At 40.3% G+C, this 27461-nt stretch overlaps 1 protein-coding gene across 1 annotated transcript; it reads right to left on the reverse strand.

Moving 5' to 3' along the window:
• mtnr1al (melatonin receptor type 1A like) lies at window positions 1-26901 on the reverse strand (the record flags this gene model as incomplete). The annotated part of the gene is made up of 3 exons (XM_079556267.1): window positions 26559-26901; window positions 2722-3185; window positions 1-306 (listed from the first exon to the last, which is right to left on the reverse strand). Exons 1-3 carry the CDS (start codon window positions 26824-26826, stop codon window positions 1-3), a joined length of 1038 nt encoding a protein of 345 aa, XP_079412393.1. The 5' UTR covers window positions 26827-26901.
• Window positions 26902-27461: the final 560 nt, after the last annotated feature.

Consider the following 27461-nt stretch of genomic DNA (forward strand, 5'->3'; position numbering starts at 1 on the left):
TCAGCAGTGAAACCTGAAGACGATGAGCACGATGCGCTTGTACTCCTTCCTGAAGTTGTGGTTCAGGACCCCGTAGACCACGGCGTTGAGGCAGCTGTTGAAGTACGCCATGAAGTAGCTGGCCGTGAAGAGCCACTCGGGGATGGCCGTGCCCAGCCGCGAGTCCAGCGCCACGGCCAGCCCGATGAAGTTCAGCGGCGCCCAGCACACGGCGAACAGCACGAACACCACGAACATGGTCAGGAAGTTACGCAGGTCGTGAGGCTTGATCTTCTGCCTCGTGTCCGGCTTGACCCTGCGCCGCACCTGCAGGGGCGAGGTCAGAGCGTAAACATGACAGTACCAAAAGAGACAATCAAACATCCAGAGACACAAAGGTCGAGCCCAACGTTCAGGGGAAAGTCCAAAAACGGCACAAGAGAAAGAACTCAGGCCACAGCAGCGTCACCTGGAACTTTTCTGAGCAGAATTCCCACTTCAGCAGCGATAAAAACATATTATTAATAGAGCGTCTCCTCCTCACTCTTCCCGTTTGCAATAATGACCACGTTCAAGGGGGAAATCATGGCGGATTTACAGACTCCTCCTCCCCAGCTCTGACGAAGTCTGTTCCTAAAAAGGGCATAAGGGCCTCGAGATTTCTCATGTTTTTCTTAGGCAGTGTCTATAAAACCGTCATTTTCCTAACCTTAACCTTCATTTTTTCCTGTTTCTAAACTTAAGTGTTTCCGACTCCTGGCCCAAAGCTTGGCGAGTTAGATCTGACCAGGTCAAACATATGTGACGGCAAACGAGCTGGGAAGTTGCGGGAACCGTCCGACAGCATCGTAGTTTTTCGTGGTTTCTTGAATTGTGTCTAACCCAGTGCTTTCACAGGAGCAATATCTAAATATATTTAAAAAAAATAGGCACTTGGCTTTACAGTCGTTTACATGGAGGTACTACAGCGATTGGATAAAAAGAGAGTTCAGACATTATTCCCTCCTGAGCTGCAGAGACAGATCCACATCAGGACAGTTTTACTTCAGAGAAACTTTTCTAATCTCACTGAGCTGATCCACAAAGTGAAAAAACTCCACACGTCAAAGATCTGTTACGTAGTGCGAGCGCTCACTCTGTCACGAATCATTTACCAAAACTGATCCAAAGATGGCTAATGCAGAGTGAGCGCTCGCTTTATCCACAAACTATCTTTGATCTGGAGTTTAGTAACAACAGCAGTAACTTCAGGCTCTGTGAGGCTAAAGCTAAAGCTAAAGCCCATGTGTTTCTTTGTCACTGCTTTTCTCTAGTTTCTTATTCAGTCCAGGTTTAGTCCTGGTTTTGAACCAGTTTACTGTAAGTCCTGGTTTAGTCCTGGTTTAGTCCTGGTTTAGTCCTGGTTTAGTCCTGGCTCAGACACAGCTCTGCCATCTCTAATAACAACGTTTTTGTAAGTTATAGCTTTGCTTCGCACAGTAAAGTGAAGATATAGATACAGACGGCATCTCGTCATAGAAGGGGGCGTGGCTTCGCCGAGGGGGAAAATACAATCTTTAGACAAACACAATTTTCCCTCTTTTTAGCCATTTTCTGGTGGAAAATGAACTTATTCATCACATAAATAAAGTCCAGTGTAAATCAGGCCCATATGGATATTTTGTCACAACAGATTGTTCAGTAGAAGTGAAAAAACGGCAGTTGTAGCAAGCGCTAGCTAACCGTTAGCATTAGCCCGATGCTAACATGTAGCATCAAGTTAGCATTCTCCGTTATTCATGTATTTATGGGCTGTTGAGCCACTTTGCTCCTCCCCATGTCTTTGTATCGTTATTTAGTAGAAACTATATTCATATTTCAGCATTTGCTACAGTAGTTTTTGAATAATTAGAGAAAGTATAAATTTTTTCAAAATTGTTTTCCCCCTTAACTGTTTTCAAAAATGACCATATATGGGCGATTCCAGAGATGCCGTCTGTATCTATTACTGCGCGGATGTCGAACTACTCCTCGTACGCCTCGCACGCCTCACAATATAGTCCCCCCTTTTATCCGCTTAGAAAATCCACATTGTTTCATTTTGTGTGATTATACTTTATCGTGTAACACTTCACGTAACCATATTTAAAGGCACACTGCGTAACATTTGGACTATACTGTTTCCACCAGTACAAAACATGCTCCTCATGACCAACTCAACACAGAAAATGCTATTTCTGCAGTGAGAAATCAAAGAATGGATTTGGATGGGAACCTAATCTGTTTAAATCTCAAATTCTGCTGGCTTTAGTCGACATCTCCATGGAAACGAGCTGGAGACGTACCCACTCCCTGTAAAGTTATGTCATGTCTTAGAAGAGCTGAGCTGCTTACAGCAAAATAAAATGTTTGAGGTATTTTTCAACGCTGAAAATATCTGTCATAAAATAAAAGCTTGTATTTCAATTTTATTTTTTGGGTAAAATTCTACGCAGTGTAGCTTTAAATAGAGAAAACGTGGAAGAGCTCGGTCGCTTCTATCTTCACCTGGTTTGGAGCTATAGAGGAGGAGAGGCTAAATGCTAACGCCGTCTGTGTTTACGTGACTGAGGACACGCGTGAAGACCAGACAGGTACACATGAACTAGTCTAAGCTCATGTAAAAACGCTGGCCTGTCTCCTGAATGAGGCCTCGTGTATCTGTTTTGTCCAGTGCTGTCGTTCTGTCCGTATGAAATAAATCAATAACAATGATCTGCTCACCTGGATCACCAGAATCCAGATGCGCAGGTAGCAGTAGCTGACGATCCCGATGGGTAGGATGAAGTGCACGACCACCACGGTGATGGTGTAGAGCGAGCTCACGGACTGGGCGAAGGTGCAGGAGTAGACTCGCGGGTCGTACTGCAGCGACTCCACGAACCAGTTGGGCACGATGGCGAGGATGGTGAGCGCCCACACCAGCACCACGTAGCACATGGTGTTGGCGTTGGAGAAGAGCTTGTCGTACTTCAGGCTGTGGCAGATGTAGCAGTAGCGGTTGACGGCGATGCCCGTGATGTTGAAGATGGAGCCGATCACGCTGAGGCCCATGAGGAAGCCGCTGACCTGGCAGTGGAGGTAGCCCGCGATCCAGCCGTCGTTGAAGATGGCGGTGAGGACCAGGGGGTACGGGTACAGCGCCACCACCAGGTCGGCCAGGGCGAGGCTCACCACGAAGGCGTTTCCTGCAGGACCAGAGGGAGGAGCGTGAGGTAAAGGCTGCAGATGCAAAACCCTACACAGACACGAGGAGAGACACGAGGAGGCCCTCTCTGTGACAGCCCTGATGCTCGTGTGAGACATTCAAAGAGTCTTCTGCAAACTGTGCATAAACAAAAAAAAGACAATTCTTTTACAGGTGAGCAGCGTTTTAGCATTAGGCTTTTATCAGTCATGTCACTGTTCGTGGAGAATAAAGGACAGTCATACAGGGTCAAACTAAAGAGGAAGAAAAGGTCTGTGGATTTTAAAAAAAGCTCTCACTGAAGGGCAGTATCTTTGGGCAGGAGGAGTTTACGGTCTGCGGGTTTGAACCATAGATATAAGACAGAAGAGTTGACCGGGGTTCCTTGCCTGGCTCTGCCATACTATTCCACACAGGGAGTTAGTCTGGTCATGGAGCAATTGGAGCAGTTTAAAGGGGCGGGGCCTAGCACGCACAGATTGTCTGTGAAATAAACCAAGCACTTAGCGGACGTGACGACAGCTGTGTCCAATTCACAAAATGTGAACTGAACATGAACTCATGCGGAGGCAAAATCCTCGACTCCTTCATCCATGATTAGTTTTGGCTAATGTTAAAGTTAATTGAACTAACAACATAGCGGTGCAGCGAGTGACATAGCCTTATCATTTCTCTGTGACGGTCATGATTGGCCAATCAGACACTTGTTAACCGTGTATGGCCACACCCACTTTTTTCTTGCAGAAAGAAGTGGGTGTCAAGGTCAAGGTCAAGGTTTATTTATAAAGCACATTTAAAAACAGAGTACTGCCCCAGAGCTTTCCATATTCAGTGCAAAAATACACACACACAAAACATATCGCTTCAACAATGTACAAAAAATAAAAACTGCAGCATAATCAAATGTCCAGCTCAGCTTGGAGTAAAAGCCAGTGCAAAGAGATGCGTTTTCAACAACGACTTGAAATTGTCAACAGTGGAGGCCGCTCTGATTGGCAGAGAGTTCCAGAGTTTAGGACCAGCAACAGCAAAGGCTGGATCTCCTCGGGTTGTTCGTTTGGACCGTGGGCTAAAGTCTAAGAGCAACTGGTCCGAGGACCTCAATGATCTGCCCGGAGTGTGCAGGGTTTATCCTCCTACGAAGCCTGTTTCTTTTAAAGGGCAAAAAGGCAGGAAGTCCCGCCTTGGCGGGGTGGGCGGAGCCTCCATAGGGCTCCACCTGCCATTTTTTAGTGCTTTTAAACTGTCTAAACGAGGCCCAAAGCTACATTTATTTATTAGAATTAGGACAGTACATATTCATCAACATAAACATAAATCTGTCGGAGTTAGCACAGAAGCTAATTTTCATGCGTTGTCCGAAGGCTGGTAAGATCAGCAAACATTAACTTAAGACAATATACAGAAGAGATATATACAAGATGTACATATACTCAAAGACGCCCGACGCTCCAAAAAAAGGATAATATACCAGTGTGGTTCATGTCAGGTTAGTTTTCAACCAATATCTCAGAACACAAAGTAAAATCAGTGCCACAGTTCCTGACTTGGGTTGGCCGTGTGTTCCACCATGACATACTATAATAGGAATCCTGTTTCCAAAGTGTCTTTCAGAGTCGCCTCTGGCCACCAGGGGGTGGTGTTACAGCAGTGTCAGCTCCCTGAGGACCAAAGAGAATTGTCGAATTGTAGATTTTGTATTTAGTTTTTAGTTTTTCCATTGTTTTATTCAGATTTAGCATCAACATAACAGAGCTGAAGGATTACAGGGGCTCTGAACCCTTCCTACAGAAACAGACAGAAGGCAGAAAGTGCAGATGCCGGTCAATGGTTGGCCTCGCATGAACGATCCCTCCTGCTCCTCCATTAATCCCTCGTAGTTAAGGCCGTTTTCTGCCACGTTTGGCTTGAAGTGAACACGGAGAAGCTTGTTATCCGCCACTCGATGCGTATTAGTCCAATGTTCTGACTTTATTAGCCCCGTGGCCTTTCGACGCCAGGACACGCACTCTTCGGGAAACTATACGGCCGAGGTTACGGGTTCAACGCCGCGCGTGCGTCATTCGTTAGGCCGGGGCCTCCTCTGGACTCGGAGCGGCTCATTAGCGCCATTAGAGTCGGCCTATGGATTCATTTAAGGGCTGTTGTTGAAGAGGGGGGTGTTTTTGCCTCTGGTTGGACGGGGTGCAAACCATCTGAATAATTATTGAATAGTAAAGACCTGGGATATAGTTATAGTTTAGAGAGTATAGTTATACAAGTAAAACTCAGCTCAGTCTTCTTCATTCCTTTTCGCTTTCCACTGGGGTTGGAGTCTTTCCCCTTTACTAACCCTTTTCCTTCCGTATTTGCAGATGCTTTCATTAGATGCTTCATTTATGTTACAAGAACTATCCAGGTTAGAGCAGCACGACCTCAATCTCTCCTTTTTCAGACCGTGAAAGTCCAGGGTGGTGAAACCCCTCACGCTCGTCCTGATGGTTCAGAGACACAGCCGACGCCCATGATCTGGTTTTCTTTCACAAAGGTCACGTTTACAGTGTAGAAAACCATTGGATCACCACAGCTTTGGGGGGTTCATAGACTGACAGTTTTCCTTTAACCTCTTAACTGAGTGCATTTTTTCCAGTTCAGCTTTACCCAAATCCATGAGGTCACAGCCTCGTTTGAAAGACCTGCAAAATTCATCTGAATGGAGGTTTTTCCTGGCGTTGCCTTCACTTTTTTGACATTTTTTCCCATCACTTTTTATTGGGTTTTCGTCAGATTTGTGTTGCTCGTTTGTTGCATATTCATCATCGTTTTTGTCCCTTTTTTGCTTTTAGATTTGGGTAAAGCCAAACAGGCAAAAATATGCTTGGTTGAAGAGGAGGTTCAAAGGTTAAAAATGTGAATATATAAGTAAGTGCTTTGAAGGAACTGGGAGGATCTGTTCTTACCTGAGCCTAGACGAGTTGATGTGTACCTGTCTGGTCTTTGTGCGTACGCTCAGTCAAAACGACCAAAGATGTTGTTAACCTTTGGCCTCTCCCAGTGTATTCCTATAGCTCAGGTACGCATCAACTCGTCCAAGCTCAGGTAAGAACTCAGTATGAAAAACGGTGGCCTGTTCCTTTAATTGTTATTGTACAATTGTGCAACAAAATTGCGTAGCTCAGGTGTTAGTCCTGAGCCGCTGCGACTGAGCCGCGCCGCCGCTGTGGGTCAACCTGAGCAGCAGGTTTTTGGAGGTCGGGGAAACCAGCCGGTCAGTCTTTCACCCTCCTCTGAGGAGCGCAGCAGACGAATATGACCCGTCTTTTTCTCCAGTGAACGTGCAAAACAAATCCTGAGCCGACCAGAGCACATTCTGTCCTCAGAGTTTCTGTCGATGTCCTCTGGGCGGCGCTACAAAGTGTCACGAGCAACAAAGAATCAGCTGTTAACACATGGAGGCCGCGCTGTTTTGGGGATTCAGCTGTAGAGCGCCAACAATCCAGACCATTTTTCATGATATTTGTAGCACCACAGCGTATTCTATGTTATAGCCGTGAACACAGGCTGTGGCTCGTTTGAAAGGGGAGACTCTAATCTCTCCGTAGGTGAAAACTGTTTCATTCTATGTGCCTCGGTTCCTGAGAAATCTAAGCTAAACAGAGGCTAGTTTTGATCAAAATGACAGATTGTTTTCTAGAAACGGAGATAACGAGGGTTTTATGATTCACTCAATGTGTTCACCTCCGTTTTATTGTGTTTTTGGCGCTTTTTCGTAGTTTCATTTTTCGTCTTTTTCTTACGTTTTCATTTTTTATTTTTTTCTTGCATTTTTGTCACTTTTTTCATTGTGTTGTCGCCTTTCCAAGCCCTTGTCTTTGCCGCTCTTTTTATGCTGTTTTCAAGAAGCTTTTAGATCCGGGTAAAGCCAAACCGGACAGAGCTCGGTTCAGGGGTTTAACCTCTTAACTCCTGCCTGAACCTAGAGCATTTTCTCCAGTTCAGCTTTACCCAAGTCCTGTAGGCCAGAGTAACACCTCATTTGAAAGCTAAGATTTACAACACTCATCTGAATGGATCTTTTTCCTCACGTCATCACATTTTTTTCCCATCATTTTTTGGGGGGGTTTTCCAAAAAAACATTTTTTTTTACTTTTCTGTAATTTTTTTTTTAATCAAATAGTACATTTTTGTCACTCTTTGTCACATGTTCATCATTTTTTCATCATTTTTTTTGCATTTTTTTGTAATTTTTTTGTAATTTTGTTGTAATTTTTTTGTAATTTTTAGTAAAAAAAATTTTCCTTTTTTGTCAATTTTTTGTGACATTTTTGCTACTTTTTCATCATTTTTTCGTCAATTTTTTGTCACTTTTTTGTCCTTTTTTGTAAATTTTTTCATCATTTTTTTTGCATTTTTTTGTAATTTTTTTGTAATTTTTTTGTAATTTTGTTGTAATTTTTAGTAAAATTTTTTTTCCTTTTTTGTCAATTTTTTGTGACATTTTTGCTACTTTTTCATCATTTTTTCGTCAATTTTTTGTCACTTTTTTGTCCTTTTTTGTAAATTTTTTCATCATTTTTTGTCAATTTTTTGTCGAATTTTTGTCTGTTTTTTTGTCAACTTTTTGTCCGTTTTTTGTCACATCTTCATCATTTTTTTCATCTCAGTTCAGTTCTATTTTCTCACCTTTTTTCCAGAAGCTTTTGGATTGGGGTGAAGCTGGAGAAAATGTGCTCGGTTCAGGTGGGAGTTAAGTTAAGACATGGCGCTGCTAAACCAGGATGAGTCATCTTCAGATCGATTATTATTTTACTCGTATGTATTATTCAGGTCTATGGTGATGGATGATAAATAAAGGAGATAAATAAAGTTTCCTGAATCTGCATCAGCCAGAGCAGCTTGTGTGGATGGAGTCTCAGAGCCGAGCAGAAGCAGGTGGAGGGTGTGGGCAGCTCGGTGCATGGATTGATCCTGAGCGTCCTCCTCCTCCTCCTCGGTCCGCAGCCTCACAGCATCGACTCCTAAGTTACTCCAGGTCGATAACCCCGCCTCCTCGTCTCCACGTTGTTGTAATATATTATGGGCTTTATCAGGATCTAATCTCACACCGGCAGCAGACGTCTTCACTAATTACTCCGTCATCCAGACAAATGGCCGACGAGTTTACCGCCGTGTTATCTGGTCTCTACTGTACGCGACCTCATTGAAATTCAAATGTGTTCATTACGACCCAATCTATCGGATCAGAGGGTGGGCGGGGGCCCGGGGGCCGTCAGGAAGTTTCACCGCCTCAAACTGATCAAGGACTAAGAGAGGACTCGTGAGGAAATGAAGAGCTACATATAAGGACTGGCCATCGGGAGCACGGGGGCCGAGGTCGGGGGCCGAGGTCAGACCAGAGGACCGGCCTGTTCTGCACCGGCCCACACGAGAAACTGAAAGGTCCATTAATGTTCAGATAATTATTAAGATGTAATTACACAACTCGTCCACCAGGATGCTCTGTCCTGAGTTATGGTTCCCAGTTATGGTTATGCAAAATGGACTTTTTCAAGCTCTCCATCATGTTATTATGTCATTCCCTCATTAAAAACATGCCTGAAGTGTTGCCTTGGCACATTCACGTATTTGTGAGTAATCTGTAAAAACTCTGATCGCGGCCATTTTAGGGATAGGTTTGCCTGAGTCCTCCTAGGAACGCCCCCACCTCCTGGAGACGCCTCCGAGCTTTCGCCACCAGCCGAGTAACCAACCACTGCTCCTCAGCAGAACCCCCTCCCCACTGATGCCACAGACAGCGTGTGGAGGGGGCGTGTCTAAAGGCTCAGAGGTTCTTAAAGAGACAGAGGCCTATTTCAAGACATTCACTACAGCCATTTTGAGAGAGACATTTTATACAAGGCAGTTATTCTAATTTACTGCATTTACAGACCAACAGAAGGTTTGTCATCATTGTAGTGTGATATAGACTGGTGCTACGTGACTGAAAAAAACATAATACCCCCTCTTTAACATTTTTAAGCTCTGTATAGTTCCTTTAATGGCCGCTCTGTCTCCTATGCAGCCTGTTCCTTAAAAGGGCAAAAGGGCGGGAAGCCCTGCACTCGAGTGGGCGGAGCCTCCACAGACATATTTACCAAAATCGGTACATCCGGGTTAGCGGAGACAAATGCTAACCGCGCAGCAGCTACGCTAATCCCGGAAGTAGTGACTTTAGTAAATATTACTTTAATAGCAGTAGGTGCGGCATTTGTGGCTTATGAGTCTGAGAAATAAACAGGTTCAGTAACTCTCCGCTGAGTTTCAGAAATAGTGATGTTTTTTTCTTGCATATTTGCCGGTCTGCTCTGGGACCCGGAAGCGGAAGTCGTGACGTCACACTTAACAAACGTGGCCAGTGCAACGCCTCATTTGAAAGCTAAGACCTACAAAACACATCTAAGAGTTTTCCTTGCGTTGTCGTCACTTTTTCCATTGTATTTTTTGTCAGGTTTTTGTAACTTTTTTGTTGATTTCTAGTCGCTTTTTGTTTTATTGCACTTTTGTCACTCTTTTGCTGTGTTTTGATTCTCATTTACGTCTCGTTTTTGCCGCTATTTCTTTCACTTTCGTCCATCTACGACTCCTTGAATCCTTGAAATGCAGATCCGAGCGCTTCAACACTAGAAGAAGAAACAACCAGTGAACAGGTTTACACCAAACTCCGTGGATGAAGTGAAATATGACTCCAGGGTCATTTGTGTGAGTCTCCTTTGAGATCAGGACCTGCGTGTTTGATAAGGTCAGATTAATAAAGAGTAATGCCTCCATCATGTTTAGTGAGAGTGATGTTCTCCATGAAACACGTATGATACACAGCCTCCACTCACGGTCATTTTTATCTCCTGACCCGCAGATCACCATCGTAAATATAGCTCTTCTTCCTGACCTTGTTGTGACAGAGACGCCTCCTTTGAAGCTCTAAGTCCTATCCCGGTGTGAGCGCCCTCTGCTGGTGAAGGTGGAACAATAACAGTGAAAAGGCTCAGCTCACATGTCGAGCCAAATAAACATTCTAAAACATGAGAGAATTTCTGAAAACCGTTTGAGTTTGAAATGGAGGCGTCACGTTTGGAGTCCACACACACGTTTCTGATCTCACGCTCGTTTGAAGCCACAGACTAAACGATTCTGACAAGCGCGAGACGTGATGAGAGACCACGCACTCTGGGAAAGCTTAGCATCGCACGCATCAACGGACTAATTATAGCCCCCCCCAATCTGGAAGCCCCCAAGGATGTGGAGCCAGGCCCCTGGACTTTCCACTCAAACCTTTAAGCCTTTATAGCCAGGCTCGTGTGTTTTCTAACTTTAACCAGGCGTGTTTACATGCATGAGACCCATGTGTGTTCATTAAATCTGGGGTACCTGATTTTTCCTGTTCAAACAGTGACACTTTTTGTTTTGGCCCAAACTTGTTTCTAGCTCTCACAGTCCCTCCTGTGTATTCAGAGAATGTGATGACATGCATTTCACAGCCACATACAGCACTGGTGATCGAAAATACAATTGCAGAGGTCAAAACTTCCTCAGCGATTCAATTCTCCAGGTTCTGAGCTTCAGAAGGACTGAGGTGTAGTGAAACTTGACTTTTAACACACTTGTGGCTAACCACGTTGTGACGTTGTCGAGACAGACTAAATGAACACGTTCTCCTCCTGCTCCGTCTTGTTTTGATAGAAATCCTCCACAGTCCAGGCGTATTAATCTGCGGACACGTCGTATTATTATTATTTTAAATCTATAGCAGGATTCATGTGCGGTGTCAGGTCGGAAATGAACTTTGGAGTCCAGTCCAGGCGATCGATGGATAACAAGGCGCTGAGGACGGTAATGTGCTCAGTATTGATTTGCAATATCAAGGAAAACATGTATTGTCCCATGTTGAGCTACTTCATACAGACTATTAGAATGATTTCTATGAGCAGAGACCGTACGAGGGCTGGGAAGTGTTTCAGCTGGGATCAAACGTTGTCCATGTGCACATTTTAAACATATTTGAGAGAAGATATGAACTTCTAAACTAATACAAGAAACAAAAGTCTAAATGACAATGTTAGGCCGGATGTTTTGTTGTGTGAGAAGCCGCCACATGTCCTTCCACATACATGCGGCGCCAGTGCTGTATCACATAAGACGTACAAAGACACTTTTTAATGCTTTATTCTTCAACACATCAGGAGAATGTTTCGCCCCCCATATACAGTTGTGCAAAGTTTAGATCTTTGTGGATTTTTTGGGGCCATTTCTTAACCTCTTACCACCCGCCTAAACCTAATGCATTCTGTCCTCTTTGGCTATTATATAGGCCTGTGTAACACCTCATTTGAAAGCTAAGACCCGCAAAACTGATCTTTTTCTTCGCATTGTTGCTGTGTTGAGTCACCTTTTGTATGTTTTTTTTTTTTTTTTTTTTTTCATTTTTGTCACATTTTAGTTGAATTTTTGTCATTTTTTTGTTGAGTTTTTGTCACATTTTTGTTGAATTTTTGTCATTTTTTTGTTGAGTTTTTGTCACATTTTTGTTGAATTTTTGTCATTTTTTTGTTGAGTTTTTGTCACATTTTTGTCACATTTTTGTCACATTTTTGTCACATTTTTGTCACATTTTTGTCACATTTTTGTTGAATTTTTGTCATTTTTTTGTTGAGTTTTTGTCACATTTTTGTTGAATTTTTGTCACATTTTTGTTGAGTTTTTGTCACATTTTTGTCACATTTTTGTTGATTTTTTGTCACATTTTTGTTGAATTTTTGTCATTTTTTTGTTGAGTTTTTGTCACATTTTTGTTGAATTTTTGTCACATTTTTGTCACATTTGTGTCATTTTTTTGTTGAGTTTTTGTCACATTTTTGTCACATTTTTGTCACATTTTTGTCATTTTTTTGTTGAGTTTTTGTCACATTTTTGTTGAATTTTTGTCACATTTTTGTTGAGTTTTTGTCACATTTTTGTTGAGTTTTTGTCACATTTTTGTCACATTTTTGTTGAATTTTTGTCACATTTTTGTTGAATTTTTGTCATTTTTTTGTTGAGTTTTTGTCACATTTTTGTCACATTTTTGTTGAGTTTTTGTCACATTTTTGTTGAGTTTTTGTCACATTTTTGTTGAGTTTTTGTCACATTTTTGTTGAGTTTTTGTCACATTTTTATTGAGTTTTTGTCACATTTTTGTTGAATTTTTGTCACATTTTTGTTGAGTTTTTGTCACATTTTTGTTGAGTTTTTGTCACATTTTTGTCACATTTTTGTTGAGTTTTTGTCACATTTTTGTTGAGTTTTTGTCACATTTTTGTCACATTTTTGTTGAGTTTTTGTCACATTTTTGTTGAGTTTTTGTCACATTTTTGTTGAGTTTTTGTCACATTTTTGTCACATTTTTGTCACATTTTTGTTGAGTTTTTGTCACATTTTTGTCACATTTTTGTTGAGTTTTTGTCACATTTTTGTTGAGTTTTTGTCACATTTTTGTTGAGTTTTTGTCACATTTTTGTTGAGTTTTTGTCACATTTTTGTTGAGTTTTTGTCACATTTTTGTTGAGTTTTTGTCACATTTTTGTTGAGTTTTTGTCACATTTTTGTCACATTTTTGTTGAATTTTTGTCATTTTTTTGTTGAGTTTTTGTCACATTTTTGTTGAATTTTTGTCACATTTTTGTTGAGTTTTTGTCACATTTTTGTCACATTTTTGTCACATTTTTGTCACATTTTTGTCACATTTTTGTCATTTTTTTGTTGAGTTTTTGTTGAGTTTTTGTCACATTTTTGTTGAATTTTTGTCATTTTTTTGTTGAGTTTTTGTCACATTTTTGTTGAATTTTTGTCATTTTTTTGTTGAGTTTTTGTCACATTTTTGTCACATTTTTGTCACATTTTTGTCACATTTTTGTCACATTTTTGTCACATTTTTGTTGAATTTTTGTCATTTTTTTGTTGAGTTTTTGTCACATTTTTGTTGAATTTTTGTCACATTTTTGTTGAGTTTTTGTCACATTTTTGTCACATTTTTGTTGATTTTTTGTCACATTTTTGTTGAATTTTTGTCATTTTTTTGTTGAGTTTTTGTCACATTTTTGTTGAATTTTTGTCACATTTTTGTCACATTTGTGTCATTTTTTTGTTGAGTTTTTGTCACATTTTTGTCACATTTTTGTCACATTTTTGTCATTTTTTTGTTGAGTTTTTGTCACATTTTTGTTGAATTTTTGTCACATTTTTGTTGAGTTTTTGTCACATTTTTGTTGAGTTTTTGTCACATTTTTGTCACATTTTTGTTGAATTTTTGTCACATTTTTGTTGAATTTTTGTCATTTTTTTGTTGAGTTTTTGTCACATTTTTGTCACATTTTTGTTGAGTTTTTGTCACATTTTTGTTGAGTTTTTGTCACATTTTTGTTGAGTTTTTGTCACATTTTTGTTGAGTTTTTGTCACATTTTTATTGAGTTTTTGTCACATTTTTGTTGAATTTTTGTCACATTTTTGTTGAGTTTTTGTCACATTTTTGTTGAGTTTTTGTCACATTTTTGTCACATTTTTGTTGAGTTTTTGTCACATTTTTGTTGAGTTTTTGTCACATTTTTGTCACATTTTTGTTGAGTTTTTGTCACATTTTTGTTGAGTTTTTGTCACATTTTTGTTGAGTTTTTGTCACATTTTTGTCACATTTTTGTCACATTTTTGTTGAGTTTTTGTCACATTTTTGTCACATTTTTGTTGAGTTTTTGTCACATTTTTGTTGAGTTTTTGTCACATTTTTGTTGAGTTTTTGTCACATTTTTGTTGAGTTTTTGTCACATTTTTGTTGAGTTTTTGTCACATTTTTGTTGAGTTTTTGTCACATTTTTGTTGAGTTTTTGTCACATTTTTGTCACATTTTTGTTGAATTTTTGTCATTTTTTTGTTGAGTTTTTGTCACATTTTTGTTGAATTTTTGTCACATTTTTGTTGAGTTTTTGTCACATTTTTGTCACATTTTTGTCACATTTTTGTCACATTTTTGTCACATTTTTGTCACATTTTTGTTGAGTTTTTGTTGAGTTTTTGTCACATTTTTGTTGAGTTTTTGTCACATTTTTGTCACATTTTTGTTGAATTTTTGTCACATTTTTGTTGAATTTTTGTCATTTTTTTGTTGAATTTTTGTCACATTTTTGTTGAGTTTTTGTCACATTTTTGTTGAGTTTTTGTCACATTTTTGTTGAGTTTTTGTCACATTTTTGTTGAGTTTTTGTCACATTTTTGTTGAGTTTTTGTCACATTTTTGTTGAATTTTTGTCACATTTTTGTTGAGTTTTTGTCACATTTTTGTTGAGTTTTTGTCACATTTTTGTCACATTTTTGTCACATTTTTGTAATTTTTTGGTTGAGTTTTTGTCACATTTTTGTTGAATTTTTGTCATTTTTTTGTTGAGTTTTTGTCACATTTTTGTTGAATTTTTGTCACATTTTTGTCACATTTTTGTCACATTTTTGTTGAGTTTTTGTCACATTTTTGTTGAGTTTTTGTTGAATTTTTGTCACATTTTTGTCACATTTTTGTCACATTTTTGTTGAGTTTTTGTCACATTTTTGTTGAGTTTTTGTTGAGTTTTTGTCACATTTTTGTTGAATTTTTGTCATTTTTTTGTTGAGTTTTTGTCACATTTTTGTTGAATTTTTGTCATTTTTTTGTTGAGTTTTTGTCACATTTTTGTTGAATTTTTGTCATTTTTTTGTTGAGTTTTTGTCACATTTTTGTCACATTTTTGTCACATTTTTGTCACATTTTTGTCACATTTTTGTCACATTTTTGTTGAATTTTTGTCATTTTTTTGTTGAGTTTTTGTCACATTTTTGTTGAATTTTTGTCACATTTTTGTTGAGTTTTTGTCACATTTTTGTCACATTTTTGTTGATTTTTTGTCACATTTTTGTTGAATTTTTGTCATTTTTTTGTTGAGTTTTTGTCACATTTTTGTTGAATTTTTGTCACATTTTTGTCACATTTGTGTCATTTTTTTGTTGAGTTTTTGTCACATTTTTGTCACATTTTTGTCACATTTTTGTCATTTTTTTGTTGAGTTTTTGTCACATTTTTGTTGAATTTTTGTCACATTTTTGTTGAGTTTTTGTCACATTTTTGTTGAGTTTTTGTCACATTTTTGTCACATTTTTGTTGAATTTTTGTCACATTTTTGTTGAATTTTTGTCATTTTTTTGTTGAGTTTTTGTCACATTTTTGTCACATTTTTGTTGAGTTTTTGTCACATTTTTGTTGAGTTTTTGTCACATTTTTGTTGAGTTTTTGTCACATTTTTGTTGAGTTTTTGTCACATTTTTATTGAGTTTTTGTCACATTTTTGTTGAATTTTTGTCACATTTTTGTTGAGTTTTTGTCACATTTTTGTTGAGTTTTTGTCACATTTTTGTCACATTTTTGTTGAGTTTTTGTCACATTTTTGTTGAGTTTTTGTCACATTTTTGTCACATTTTTGTTGAGTTTTTGTCACATTTTTGTTGAGTTTTTGTCACATTTTTGTTGAGTTTTTGTCACATTTTTGTCACATTTTTGTCACATTTTTGTTGAGTTTTTGTCACATTTTTGTCACATTTTTGTTGAGTTTTTGTCACATTTTTGTTGAGTTTTTGTCACATTTTTGTTGAGTTTTTGTCACATTTTTGTTGAGTTTTTGTCACATTTTTGTTGAGTTTTTGTCACATTTTTGTTGAGTTTTTGTCACATTTTTGTTGAGTTTTTGTCACATTTTTGTCACATTTTTGTTGAATTTTTGTCATTTTTTTGTTGAGTTTTTGTCACATTTTTGTTGAATTTTTGTCACATTTTTGTTGAGTTTTTGTCACATTTTTGTCACATTTTTGTCACATTTTTGTCACATTTTTGTCACATTTTTGTCACATTTTTGTTGAGTTTTTGTTGAGTTTTTGTCACATTTTTGTTGAGTTTTTGTCACATTTTTGTCACATTTTTGTTGAATTTTTGTCACATTTTTGTTGAATTTTTGTCATTTTTTTGTTGAATTTTTGTCACATTTTTGTTGAGTTTTTGTCACATTTTTGTTGAGTTTTTGTCACATTTTTGTTGAGTTTTTGTCACATTTTTGTTGAGTTTTTGTCACATTTTTGTTGAGTTTTTGTCACATTTTTGTTGAATTTTTGTCACATTTTTGTTGAGTTTTTGTCACATTTTTGTTGAGTTTTTGTCACATTTTTGTCACATTTTTGTCACATTTTTGTAATTTTTTGGTTGAGTTTTTGTCACATTTTTGTTGAATTTTTGTCATTTTTTTGTTGAGTTTTTGTCACATTTTTGTTGAATTTTTGTCACATTTTTGTCACATTTTTGTCACATTTTTGTTGAGTTTTTGTCACATTTTTGTTGAGTTTTTGTTGAATTTTTGTCACATTTTTGTCACATTTTTGTCACATTTTTGTTGAGTTTTTGTCACATTTTTGTTGAGTTTTTGTTGAGTTTTTGTCACATTTTTGTTGAGTTTTTGTCACATTTTTGTTGAGTTTTTGTCACATTTTTGTTGAGTTTTTGTCACATTTTTGTTGAGTTTTTGTCACATTTTTGTCACATTTTTGTCACATTTTTGTCACATTTTTGTTGAGTTTTTGTCACATTTTTGTTGAATTTTTGTCATTTTTTTGTTGAGTTTTTGTCACATTTTTGTTGAATTTTTGTCATTTTTTTGTTGAGTTTTTGTCACATTTTTGTTGAATTTTTGTCACATTTTTGTTGAATTTTTGTCACATTTTTGTTGAGTTTTTGTCACATTTTTGTCACATTTTTGTTGAGTTTTTGTCACATTTTTGTCACATTTTTGTTGAGTTTTTGTCACATTTTTGTTGAGTCTTTGTCACATTTTTGTCACATTTTTGTCATTTTTTTTTTGAGTTTTTGTCACATTTTTGTTGAATTTTTGTCATTTTTTTGTTGAATTTTTGTCACATTTTTGTTGAGTTTTTGTCACATTTTTGTTGCGTTTACATCCTTGTTTTCTTCTCATTTTTTGTGGCTATTGTGGTGTTTTTTCCCAAGAAGCTTTTTGATTAGGGTAAAGCCAAACTGGAGAAAATAGGATCCATTCAGGTGGGAGTTAAGAGGTTAATACCAATTCTCTCCCATTCATTCTCATTGTTAATTTTGGATGCAGTACACTTGTTGACCACGTCAAATTGGGGGCGCTGTTTGACTCCTTTCGCAAAGTTAAGGAAACACTGTTGTGGTGTCTTGTTGTTTATCCCACAGCGTTGTAGCATCGACTTTCTCAGTTTTCCAACTTTTATTGCAAAAGTTGTTGACATCAACACAGGTACATGTTAAAAAATGACTTATTGAGTTCTTCTCAGTTCTTCTCTTTCTTTGAGTGAACAAATGAATGAGGTAAAGTCACTGTAGGTAGGTGTAGGTGCTGTAAACTGTTGTTGTTTACATTTTGCTACAATTGTTGATTTTGTTCAACTAAAACTAGGATTTTGCCATAGTTAACATTTGTATTAATGTCGATAGAATAAAATGCAAATATATACCAAAAAATAAAATGAAGTAACTATTATTAATTGCAGTTATATGTGTTTCACGCTCGACATCGCCGTGTTTGACCCGCGACCCACAGGCGCTTTTTAATTTTGGCCCTCGGAGACAAAAAGTTTGGGCACCCCTGCTCTAAGTTCCTGGACTGTGCATGAACAACACAGAACCTCCTCCACAACGACCACAACAGACTCAGAGTTTCACTGATGCTAAAGCGGGAAATACACAGTGTTAGGATCTGGGATGAGTAAACAGGGTCAGTTTGGTGTTTTATTTAGTTATGGTGATTTGAAACGAGCTCATACATTGTTTCCAAAGTAAAAGTCTTCACAGCATCACCGCCGTGAGTGAAAGAAACCATGAGCGCTTGAACACACCGCGCTGATGCGTCGCCCTCACATTCGAGCCCACAGTTTTAAATCCATGAGTTCATAAGTGACGTAAATTTGTTTCCCTCGAGACCATTTTACACGATCGTTTATTACGACTCTGGCCTTTCCACGTCCACAGCCGGGATCGGAAATCAATGCGACTGAAGCGTCCGTTCAAAGGGCACAGGTATCGCTTTGACGGAGTTTTTCAGCTCGTTCCAACGTGAGAAACAGACAAAAGCTGAATGTCTGAGTGATCTGGCATGTTTACAGTTTGTCCCCTTTTGGAATAGAGACTTTCCTCCAGTGTAAATACGTATTCAGACCAGAAAAGTCCTTTGCTCCGCTTGTTTGTTCCGGATCAGAAGCAAACTTTTTTTTCCGTTTGGTGCAGTTCGTGTTCAGACTGTACTTTTTGCAAGAGAACTATATTTTGTAAACACAGACACGTGTGTGACGATCGAGGCTCCCATTGGACAGCAAGGACCACAACAGATGAAATAAAAATGAAAATTTGATACTTACTATGATAATAGAGCTTCACAGTCCCGCCCCTTGCAGTCCTGTTGCTCCGGAAGCTAAAAATCCCCGTCTACACGACCGTCGATTTTCCAAAAATTCAAATATTAAGAGTTTAACGTCACCGCAAAAGCTAATCAGCTCTGTAGCAATTCGTGACCATACAATGTTTCATTTCAATCCAAAAAGAAGACGACATGTTGTAGAAAAGGCAAAGGTACAAGGCTGTGACATCATTCACTTCCTGACTATAGAAACTCCGTATCCCAAGAACCATTGCGACATCGCGCCCGCTGGTCAAGGCAACCAGGTTTTCAGCAAACAAGGTGAGTTTCTTTTACTTTGCAGACAAAAGTTCTATATTATTTCACTATTAAACAATCTGAATCAGGCTAATGGGAATAAAAATTATGGTGGTTCGTTTAATTGGATCGTTGGGAACATTTTTTTGACGTTTTTCTAACTCTCAGTGTTAGATCTGGATAAAACGTCGACTCTCTGCCTGCATTATGTTTTAATACATTCTTTATAATATGTCGTCTACATTACAATAAATAAATAAATATGTGTGGGAACGTGAAGCTCCACCAATCAAAAGCCTCGTAGTAGATCATGGGACTCCCGAGCATCCTGGGTAATGTAGTTCTAGGACGAAGGCTCGCAGTTAAACTTGATGGATCTCAAACGTGCTTTTTTCACCTGCGTCTGACTTTGCGGTCGCTTTAGAACCACAGAGCTGGATTCAGTTACGGAGTTAAAGACTTTATTCCAAATCAATACGGTCTCAGAGCAAGGGGAGTTTTACTTCCGGACCAGGGAGGAGGTGGGACTGTGGAGCTCTATAAAAGAAACGTGAGAGGCTAAACCACTGACCATTAACCTCAGCTTCATCGGAGCAGCTGGAGGAAGAGGTGTTTAGTGTGGATGAAGGGTCGTCTGCTGAGCTGTTTGTTTCCATTATGTCCACGGGCCAAACTGTTGGTCTTGATCCTCCTCTTCTTTAATGCATCTGTACTTTCATTTAAGTTTGGCGAAGTCGGCTTCATTTTCTCGCTAAACAAACGCATTTTTGTGTCTTTTCTCACAGTTGTGTTTGTGCATCTGCCCAAATATCCAGGAGGCTCCAGGTCTGTCCACGGCTCCTCGTTTGTAGCATCCATCCAGTGTTAGCGTTAGCAGCAGCGATGGGATAACTTTCCCCACGGTGCCTTAGCTACGGTGGCTTGTTAAGCCCAAAAAGGCGCATGTTTCCCGCAGTTGTTTCGGATCAACAGTGGTTTATATTCACACCTGGAGCGAACTGGACCAGAGTCCGTTTGGAAGCCGGACCGAGACCACCTGAAAAAGCGGATCTCGGTCCAGTTCTTTGATCCGCAACAGGATTCGTAAATGAATAAAAAATCCGGAGCAGCGTTCAAAACGAACCCTGGTCCGTTTAAAGTGGACCAAACAGTGCAGGTCTGAATACCCGAGCTCAGAGCTTTCTAAACAGGCGACTGCGAGCCTGAGATTCCTTACTGACATGTCATCAATGTCTGAAAGCACCTCTTGAACATACGTCATGAATGTTGGAATCCATAATGCCGCAGATGGATCCACGCGTGACAGAGCTGATGAGAGAGTGATCGATGTCCGCCCACAGTAACTCATCCCTGTCATGTTTCCAGCTGTAGATCATGTGATGAGGTTCATGCAGATGTGGGTGACTTTGAGCTATAGTTTAGCAACAGGAGACTTTTTTTTACCATCAATAATAAGTCAGTGCGTTGTTTGTCGTGGTGGAAGTAAAGCCTCGGGAGAGTTTGTGATCCTCGTTTCCTGATGAGTCCATGAGTGATTTCAAAGCTGTCCTCAGTAGGAAAACAAACCAAGTGCTGTTTGTGAAGGCTCTCGTTCATCCAGGGAATATCCAGGTAGAAAATGGTTGAATCATCGACTGGACTGGGTTTGGTAAAGTTGAGGATGTTTCGCTTCTAGTTTCTTCTACAGAAACTTCTTCAAAGCTCTTCAGGTCATAAAAGATGCTACAGCCCAAACTGGGAGGATTCAACTCATTTCAGTAACTTTTCTGTCATTTTTTGTCACATTTTTGTCACCATTTTTTTGTCACAATATTTTTGTGCATTTTTTGTGAATTTTTTGTCACATTTTTGTCACATTTTGGTCTTTTTTTGTCACATTTTTGTCATTTTTTTTTTTTTGTCACATCTTCATCATTGTTTTCGTCTCAGTTCTGTCGCTATTTTCACACCTCTTTTCCAGAAGCTTTTGGATTGGGGTAAAGCCAAACTGAAGAAATGTGCTCGGTTCAGGTGGGAGTTAAGGGGTTAACAGACGCCCAAAACACCGGCTCGTATGGACGACGCACTGGACTGATCAAATATCTTTTGGTCAGCTTGACTTCGTATGACCAGGGCCTGATTGTTCTATTCTGTTTTATTCCTGTGAAGCTCACGTAGGATTCGCACTAAAACACTAAAGCGAGAGACACGTGACCTTGGATTGTCTGAATGTATTTCCAGTCTCTTTGAAAACCCGTCTGGAAAGGATTGAGCAGGTCCCCGGTGATTCCGTCTCGTGGGACTATTATAGAGGCTGGTTGCAAATTAGCGACAACAGCGAGAACTTTTATTGATGCTAATTAACAACAGCGTAACATCAGAAACACACAAGGTGCTGCTAAAGACCAACAAACCCCAATATTCATCTCAAAAGTGAATATTTCATTGCTTTAGTGAGACTTTGCTCAGCTGCTCCACATCAATATGATTTCCCAGATCAACCATCAAGGTGCCAGAATAATATGAAAGAATACAGGTGCGTGTAGTGAGGTTTGTCTCCCTCTCTCTCCATCTGCACCCCCCACATCTGCCCCCCCCTCCCCCCTCCACAGCAGGCGATTAGTCGGATCCTGTCACTTTCTATCACATCACGGCTTCATTCAGAATCACCAGGTTTCCGATAAACCAGCAGCACCTGAGACCGTCCGCACACACAGGTGAGTCTCCAGACACACGCGTGTTCACTGCAGCCTTTCATTAGGAGCGCTTTCCCCGTCGGCCTCGTCGTATTGGCATTAATTCGATGTTTGTTCAGGTAAAAGGCTGCGAGGATAACGAGAAGCAAAAGGTAATTGCAAATGGAACAGTTCTGGCAAATTGCACCGGCTGCTTTCTGAGTCATTCTGATTAATATCTGCAGAAAACAGAATCTCCCTGACCTTGTAGTGTGTGTAAACGTTAAGTTGACCTTTAACCCCCACCTGAACCGAGAACATTAGCTCCAGTTTGAAAGAGCGTCAAAGCAGCAACAAAAACAATACGAAGGCTGTGCCTGAAACCATCACATTACAGCCTCTAAGCTCTAACACCAGCAACTAATCCTTAACCTTTCATGGGTCGACTGTTAGATCTGTGCAGTTAGGGAACTAGAGCTTCAGCAGCATTTTGAACAATCTGTCCGTCCTTAAACAGGGGAAAGGGAAGTGACATCACCAACAGCTGTTTGTCGCCTGTACAGTGTCCAACAACAACAACATAGTGTCCAAACAAAGACATTTAAGGAGAAAAAAAAAATCCAAATGCTCCAAACATTTCCCTTTAGTCTTATTTTATCTCAACAGCTGTTTCTTAAAGCTACAGCAGCAAATGATCCATGTGGCTTAAGTTTCTACTAAATGAAAACAAAAGCATTTAATCTGTTTCCTCTTTAACACTGACATGTGACTGAGCTGTGGGGACGACAACATGGATTTATCACTTTTATAAAGTTTGGCTTGTGCAGAATCTTATTTTTTTTATTATTATTATTTTTATTATTAAATGTGCTCCTGTCAATCAACAGTGGTGCATGAATCACTTGAGGGTGGGTCCGAGGGGGGTGGGGGGTTTGGCGCAGTGGCTTATGGGATGGCACATAGCTCCTAATCACCGGTTAGTTAGCATCAGAGGTCCCTATGCTAAAGTGGCTATGATAGTTAGCACCAGAGGTCCCTATGCTAAAGTGGCTATGATGGTTAGCATCAGAGGTCCCTATGCTAAAGTGGCTATGATAGTTAGCACCAGAGGTCCCTATGCTAAAGTGGCTATGATAGTTAGCACCAGAGGTCCCTATGCTAAAGTGGCTATGATAGTTAGCACCAGAGGTCCCTATGCTAAAGTGGCTATGATAGTTAGCATCAGAGGTCCCTATGCTAAAGTGGCTATGATAGTTAGCACCAGAGGTCCCTATGCTGAAGTGGCTATGATAGTTAGCACCAGAGGTCCCTATGCTAAGGTGGCTATGATAGTTAGCACCAGAGGTCCCTATGCTAAAGTGGCTATGATAGTTAGCATCGAGGCTCCTTTTCCTAACTACTTCCTAACTGACAGCCCAATTCGGAAGCATCTTGTTATGGCGGACACTGACGCACATCCGGTTTGGCGTAAAAGCTCTTACCAATCTGCTCGTTTCGGACACAGCCGAAAACAAGGATGAAAATGCCACGTAGCAAAAATGTGCGACTAAATGAAATTAAACTGAATAAAAATAGACACAATCATAAGCCAGTGTCAGCTAAAAGCTCGTCTGGACATCGGCGTCTTTAGAAAAGAATCTCCAGAGTCGGCCACAGCGACAGAGGAAGGTCATTCCATAGTTTAAAGGACAAGTGTCCTCTGGTTTTATGGGTCACTGGGACAGGGTGGAGGTTCAGGCATTCGGGACTGATCAAAGACGAAGCTCCTGCAACACCGTAACCCAAGTGGTTTCTGATCCACACACGTCTTTTAGTGGGGTTCAAAGGCTTTTTTTTTTTGTACTGCACAGAGTCCATAATGGTCCTTAAGGAAGCTGCTAGTTTTCTGGATGCTCTAACCTCGGCATCTTTCTACTCGTTTATTCCATCTCCCTCCTCTTGAATGCACTGTAAGAACCAGAGGACATTCAAAGCATCTCCTCAAAGGCTTCCAACATTTCAATGGAAAATTGAAAAGCCGATTTTGATGACTGTCCTGGCAAAACATCTCACCATGGAAGCTTCTGAAGAGTTAAACATGTCAAACACAATCAAACACTGACTGTTGTTTCTCGGTGTTGAAATATCTCGGCTCCAAAGGCTTTTTCCACATGAACCTGACAAACTCCTGCAGTGCTTGGGCGACAACACAATCGGACATCGAGATCGTTCGAGCTCTCGTTTTTGTTACTTCTATCACCAGTCACCACTGCTCCATTCACAAACTCACTTCTCTCATAACGGAACGGAGCAAAAATCAGCCTGGACTTTCTGTTCTGGACTGGAACCTCGGTCCACGTCTGTGTCCCAGTAAACCGTTAGATCCTGATGATTGTGAAGAACAATCTACATTGTTAAAGGTCTTATATTCGACTGAGATTTACACATTTTATGCAAACACAGCGTGAAACAACAACGTGTGGGAACTTTAAAATGTGGAAAAGTTCAGTTTTAGTCATGAGTTTCCAAATTTACTTCCATTTTAGCCAAGTTTAAATCCTTTAAGTCTTTTTTGGCACAACATGACTGTTATCGAACATTAGGGCTGGACGATATGAGAAACACATGTAGCTGATTCATGAACTTTGACTTATCTTTTATGCAAACAAACAGTTTCCCCCATTTAACACAAAAAATCGTACATTTTCTCATCCACGTTTCTGCCAAAGAAATGTCTGTGAACCTGACGATGACAGAGACGGACCAAAGTCGAGGTTGCGATTTCGTTTAATTGCCCAAGCCTATCGTTCAGCCCTTTTCTATATGAAGGAGAGACACGGCAGGTAAAGGTATTGATGTTGGAGATTTTGAGCTAGTTTACTCCTTAACGTCTTAGTTTTCACGTCAGATATAAAAATGACTAAACTGATCCCGTACGAGGCACAATATCGGCTTTCCCTCAAGTATTCAGTCACAAATATTGACAGATTTTACATCCTGAAGGGCGTCCGGGAGAACGTTATAATCCAAATATGGTGTTTTTCTTTCTGAGAGACGCCCGGTGCAGAAGAGCAGAGAAACTTTAGGGCCGGTTTTCTCTAAATGAGGTTTTAGTTGTTCGTACAGACTCCAAACTTTACCGTCTTGGGCTGAACAAGATTTTGATTTTTTTTTCAGAGGGATTATTTAATATCTAATTCACAGCCTGGCTTTTTTCCTCTAGATTTTTTCACTTGATTTGATTATTCAAAAAACAAACATCCCTCTGAGCAAATCTTTGTTACGAACATGTCAAAATAAAACCATCTGGGTCCATTATTTAGATTTCATCGATTTACAGCGATGACATCTACGTATTTTTTAATGCACAATATTTTAAGTGACAGTAAACTTGCAGTACATTTTGTTCTTATATTTATATCCGTAATGTTCAGCCAAAGTTTCAAATTAATATCTCAACACTGAATTTTTTCCCCCATTCACCTGCAGTGCCTCGCCTTGTGAAATCGTGCAACATTATATAATGAGGGCCGATCAGAATAGATTTGATTCGCATTTGACCCCCGAGCCGCATTTTGGACACCCCCGCGCCTCAAGGGCTTTAACCCGTTAGTCTCACCTGATCACGGCGTTAAGGTCAGGGGTCAGAGGTTAGGAACGGCAAATGTCACAGAGGTCGTACACATATTATTGAAACTAGGTCTTGACTTTCAAATCTCTAACTCTAACTCTCCAACTCCAACCCTAAATCTAACTCTAACTCTAACCTTAACCAGAACATTAACCATAACCATAACCATAACCTCAACCCTAACCCAAAAACCTAGTCCTAGCCCTAACTCTAACACTAGCCCTAACTCTAACCCTAGTCCTAACTTTTACCCTAGCCCTACGCCTAACTCTAACCCCAAACCTAACTCTAATCCTAGTCCTAGCCTTAACTCTTACCCTAGCCCTAACCATAACCATAACCTTAACCTTAACTCTAACCCTAGTCCTAGTCCTAGCCCTAACTCTAACCCTAGTCCTAGCCCTAACTCTAACCCTAGCCCTAACTCTAACCCTAGTCCTAACTCTAACCCTAGTCCTAGTCCTAACTCTAACCCTAGTCCTAACTCTAACCCTAGTCCTAGTCCTAACTCTAACCCTAGTCCTAGCCCTAACTCTAACCCTAGCCCTAACTCTAACCCTAGTCCTAACTCTAACCCTAGTCCTAGCCCTAACTCTAATCCTAGTCCTAGTCCAAACTCTAACCCTAGTCCTAGCCCTAACTCTAATCCTAGTCCTAGTCCAAACTCTAACCCTAGCCCTAACTCTAACCCTAGTCCTAACTCTAACCCTAGTCCTAACTCTAACCCTAGTCCTAGCCCTAACTCTAATCCTAGTCCTAGTCCAAACTCTAACCCTAGTCCTAACTCTAACCCTAGTCCTAGTCCAAAATCTAACCCTAGCCCTAACTCTAACCCCAAACCTAACCATAACCTTAACCATAACCTTAACCCTAACTCTAACCCTAGTCCTAACTCTAACCCTAGTCCTAACTCTAACACTAGTCCTAGTCCTAACTCTAACCCTAGTCCTAACTCTAACCCTAGCCCTAGTCCTAACTCTAACCCTAGTCCTAACTCTATCTCTAACCCTAGCCCTAACTCTAACCCTAGTCCTAACTCTAACCCTAGTCCTAGCCCTAACTCTAATCCTAGTCCTAGTCCAAACTCTAACCCTAGTCCTAGCCCTAACTCTAATCCTAGTCCTAGTCCAACTCTAACCCTAGTCCTAACTCTAACCCCAAACCTAACCATAACCTTAACCATAACCATAACCTTAACCCTAACTCTAACCCTAGTCCTAACTCTAACCCTAGTCCTAGTCCTAACTCTAACCCTAGTCCTAACTCTAACCCTAGTCCTAGTCCTAGTCCTAACTCTAACTCTAGCCCTAAATTGGCAGAAACCCGTCCAAAGGCGAGGACTCGGCGAGCGGCGCCCGTGCGTTACCTGCTTTCCTGAGTTTGCGGTTCCTGAACACGGACACGATGACGAGCAGGTTGCCGATGATGTCCACGACGATGGTGGTGATGAGGACCCCGGCCAGCAGCGTCACGGCCCAGGGGAACTGCTGCCTGCGCTGGGCCCCGTGGGCGCCCCCGTCCTCCCCCTCGGACGCCGCGCTGGCGTTCCGCACCGGGGCCAGCGTCGCCTCCACCAGCGCCCGCTCATGGCCCTCCAGGGACATCAGCTGCGGCAGGTGCCTGGCGCTCCACATTCAGCCTCGAGGGGGGCACTCACGGCGGGGCGGCAGGGGGACGGGGAGGGCCATTAGGCGGGGACAGCGGGGGGGGCTGAATAGTGGACCACCGGTTTCTTTACTTAAAGCAGTGACTCTGATGCTCGAGCCAAAGGGGGGATGTTTTTTCTGACGTGATGCTCAATAGAAAGAAGTTAAAAAAGTATAAACTTCAACATAAAGCCTTTGTGCGCTGAGAAAACTCTTTCAAATAGTTTTACTCAAGTTCAAGTAAAGAAAATATGGATTTGGTGTTTCAGGCTTTAGAAGAACTGATGAATCAAGTCGCTGAGATAAGGCATTGGAAAGATGACTGACTTTTGTGTTCGTTCATGAAGCGAAAGAGAAAACTACAATCTCCACGACCAACTCAGATGCGACGATTGTTACAGGTGTGAGGAACTGGTCACCAAAGTCATGTTCTTACTAAGTGTGGCCTCATGATCTGAGAGAGTGAGGTAGGGCATCACAACGGGCTTTTTATGACTTTGTTAGCACCAAAAACAAAAACAAACGAACAGCAGAAAGTAGCCTAGCCCATCTCGCTCTGTGGTTGGACTGAAAGTCTCACTGAAAGGTTATGGAAGTCACTGCTTTGGCATTTATTGTGTTTT

Source organism: Gobius niger (assembly GCF_951799975.1).
Source record: "Gobius niger genome assembly, chromosome: 5".
Taxonomy (NCBI): domain Eukaryota; kingdom Metazoa; phylum Chordata; class Actinopteri; order Gobiiformes; family Gobiidae; genus Gobius; species Gobius niger.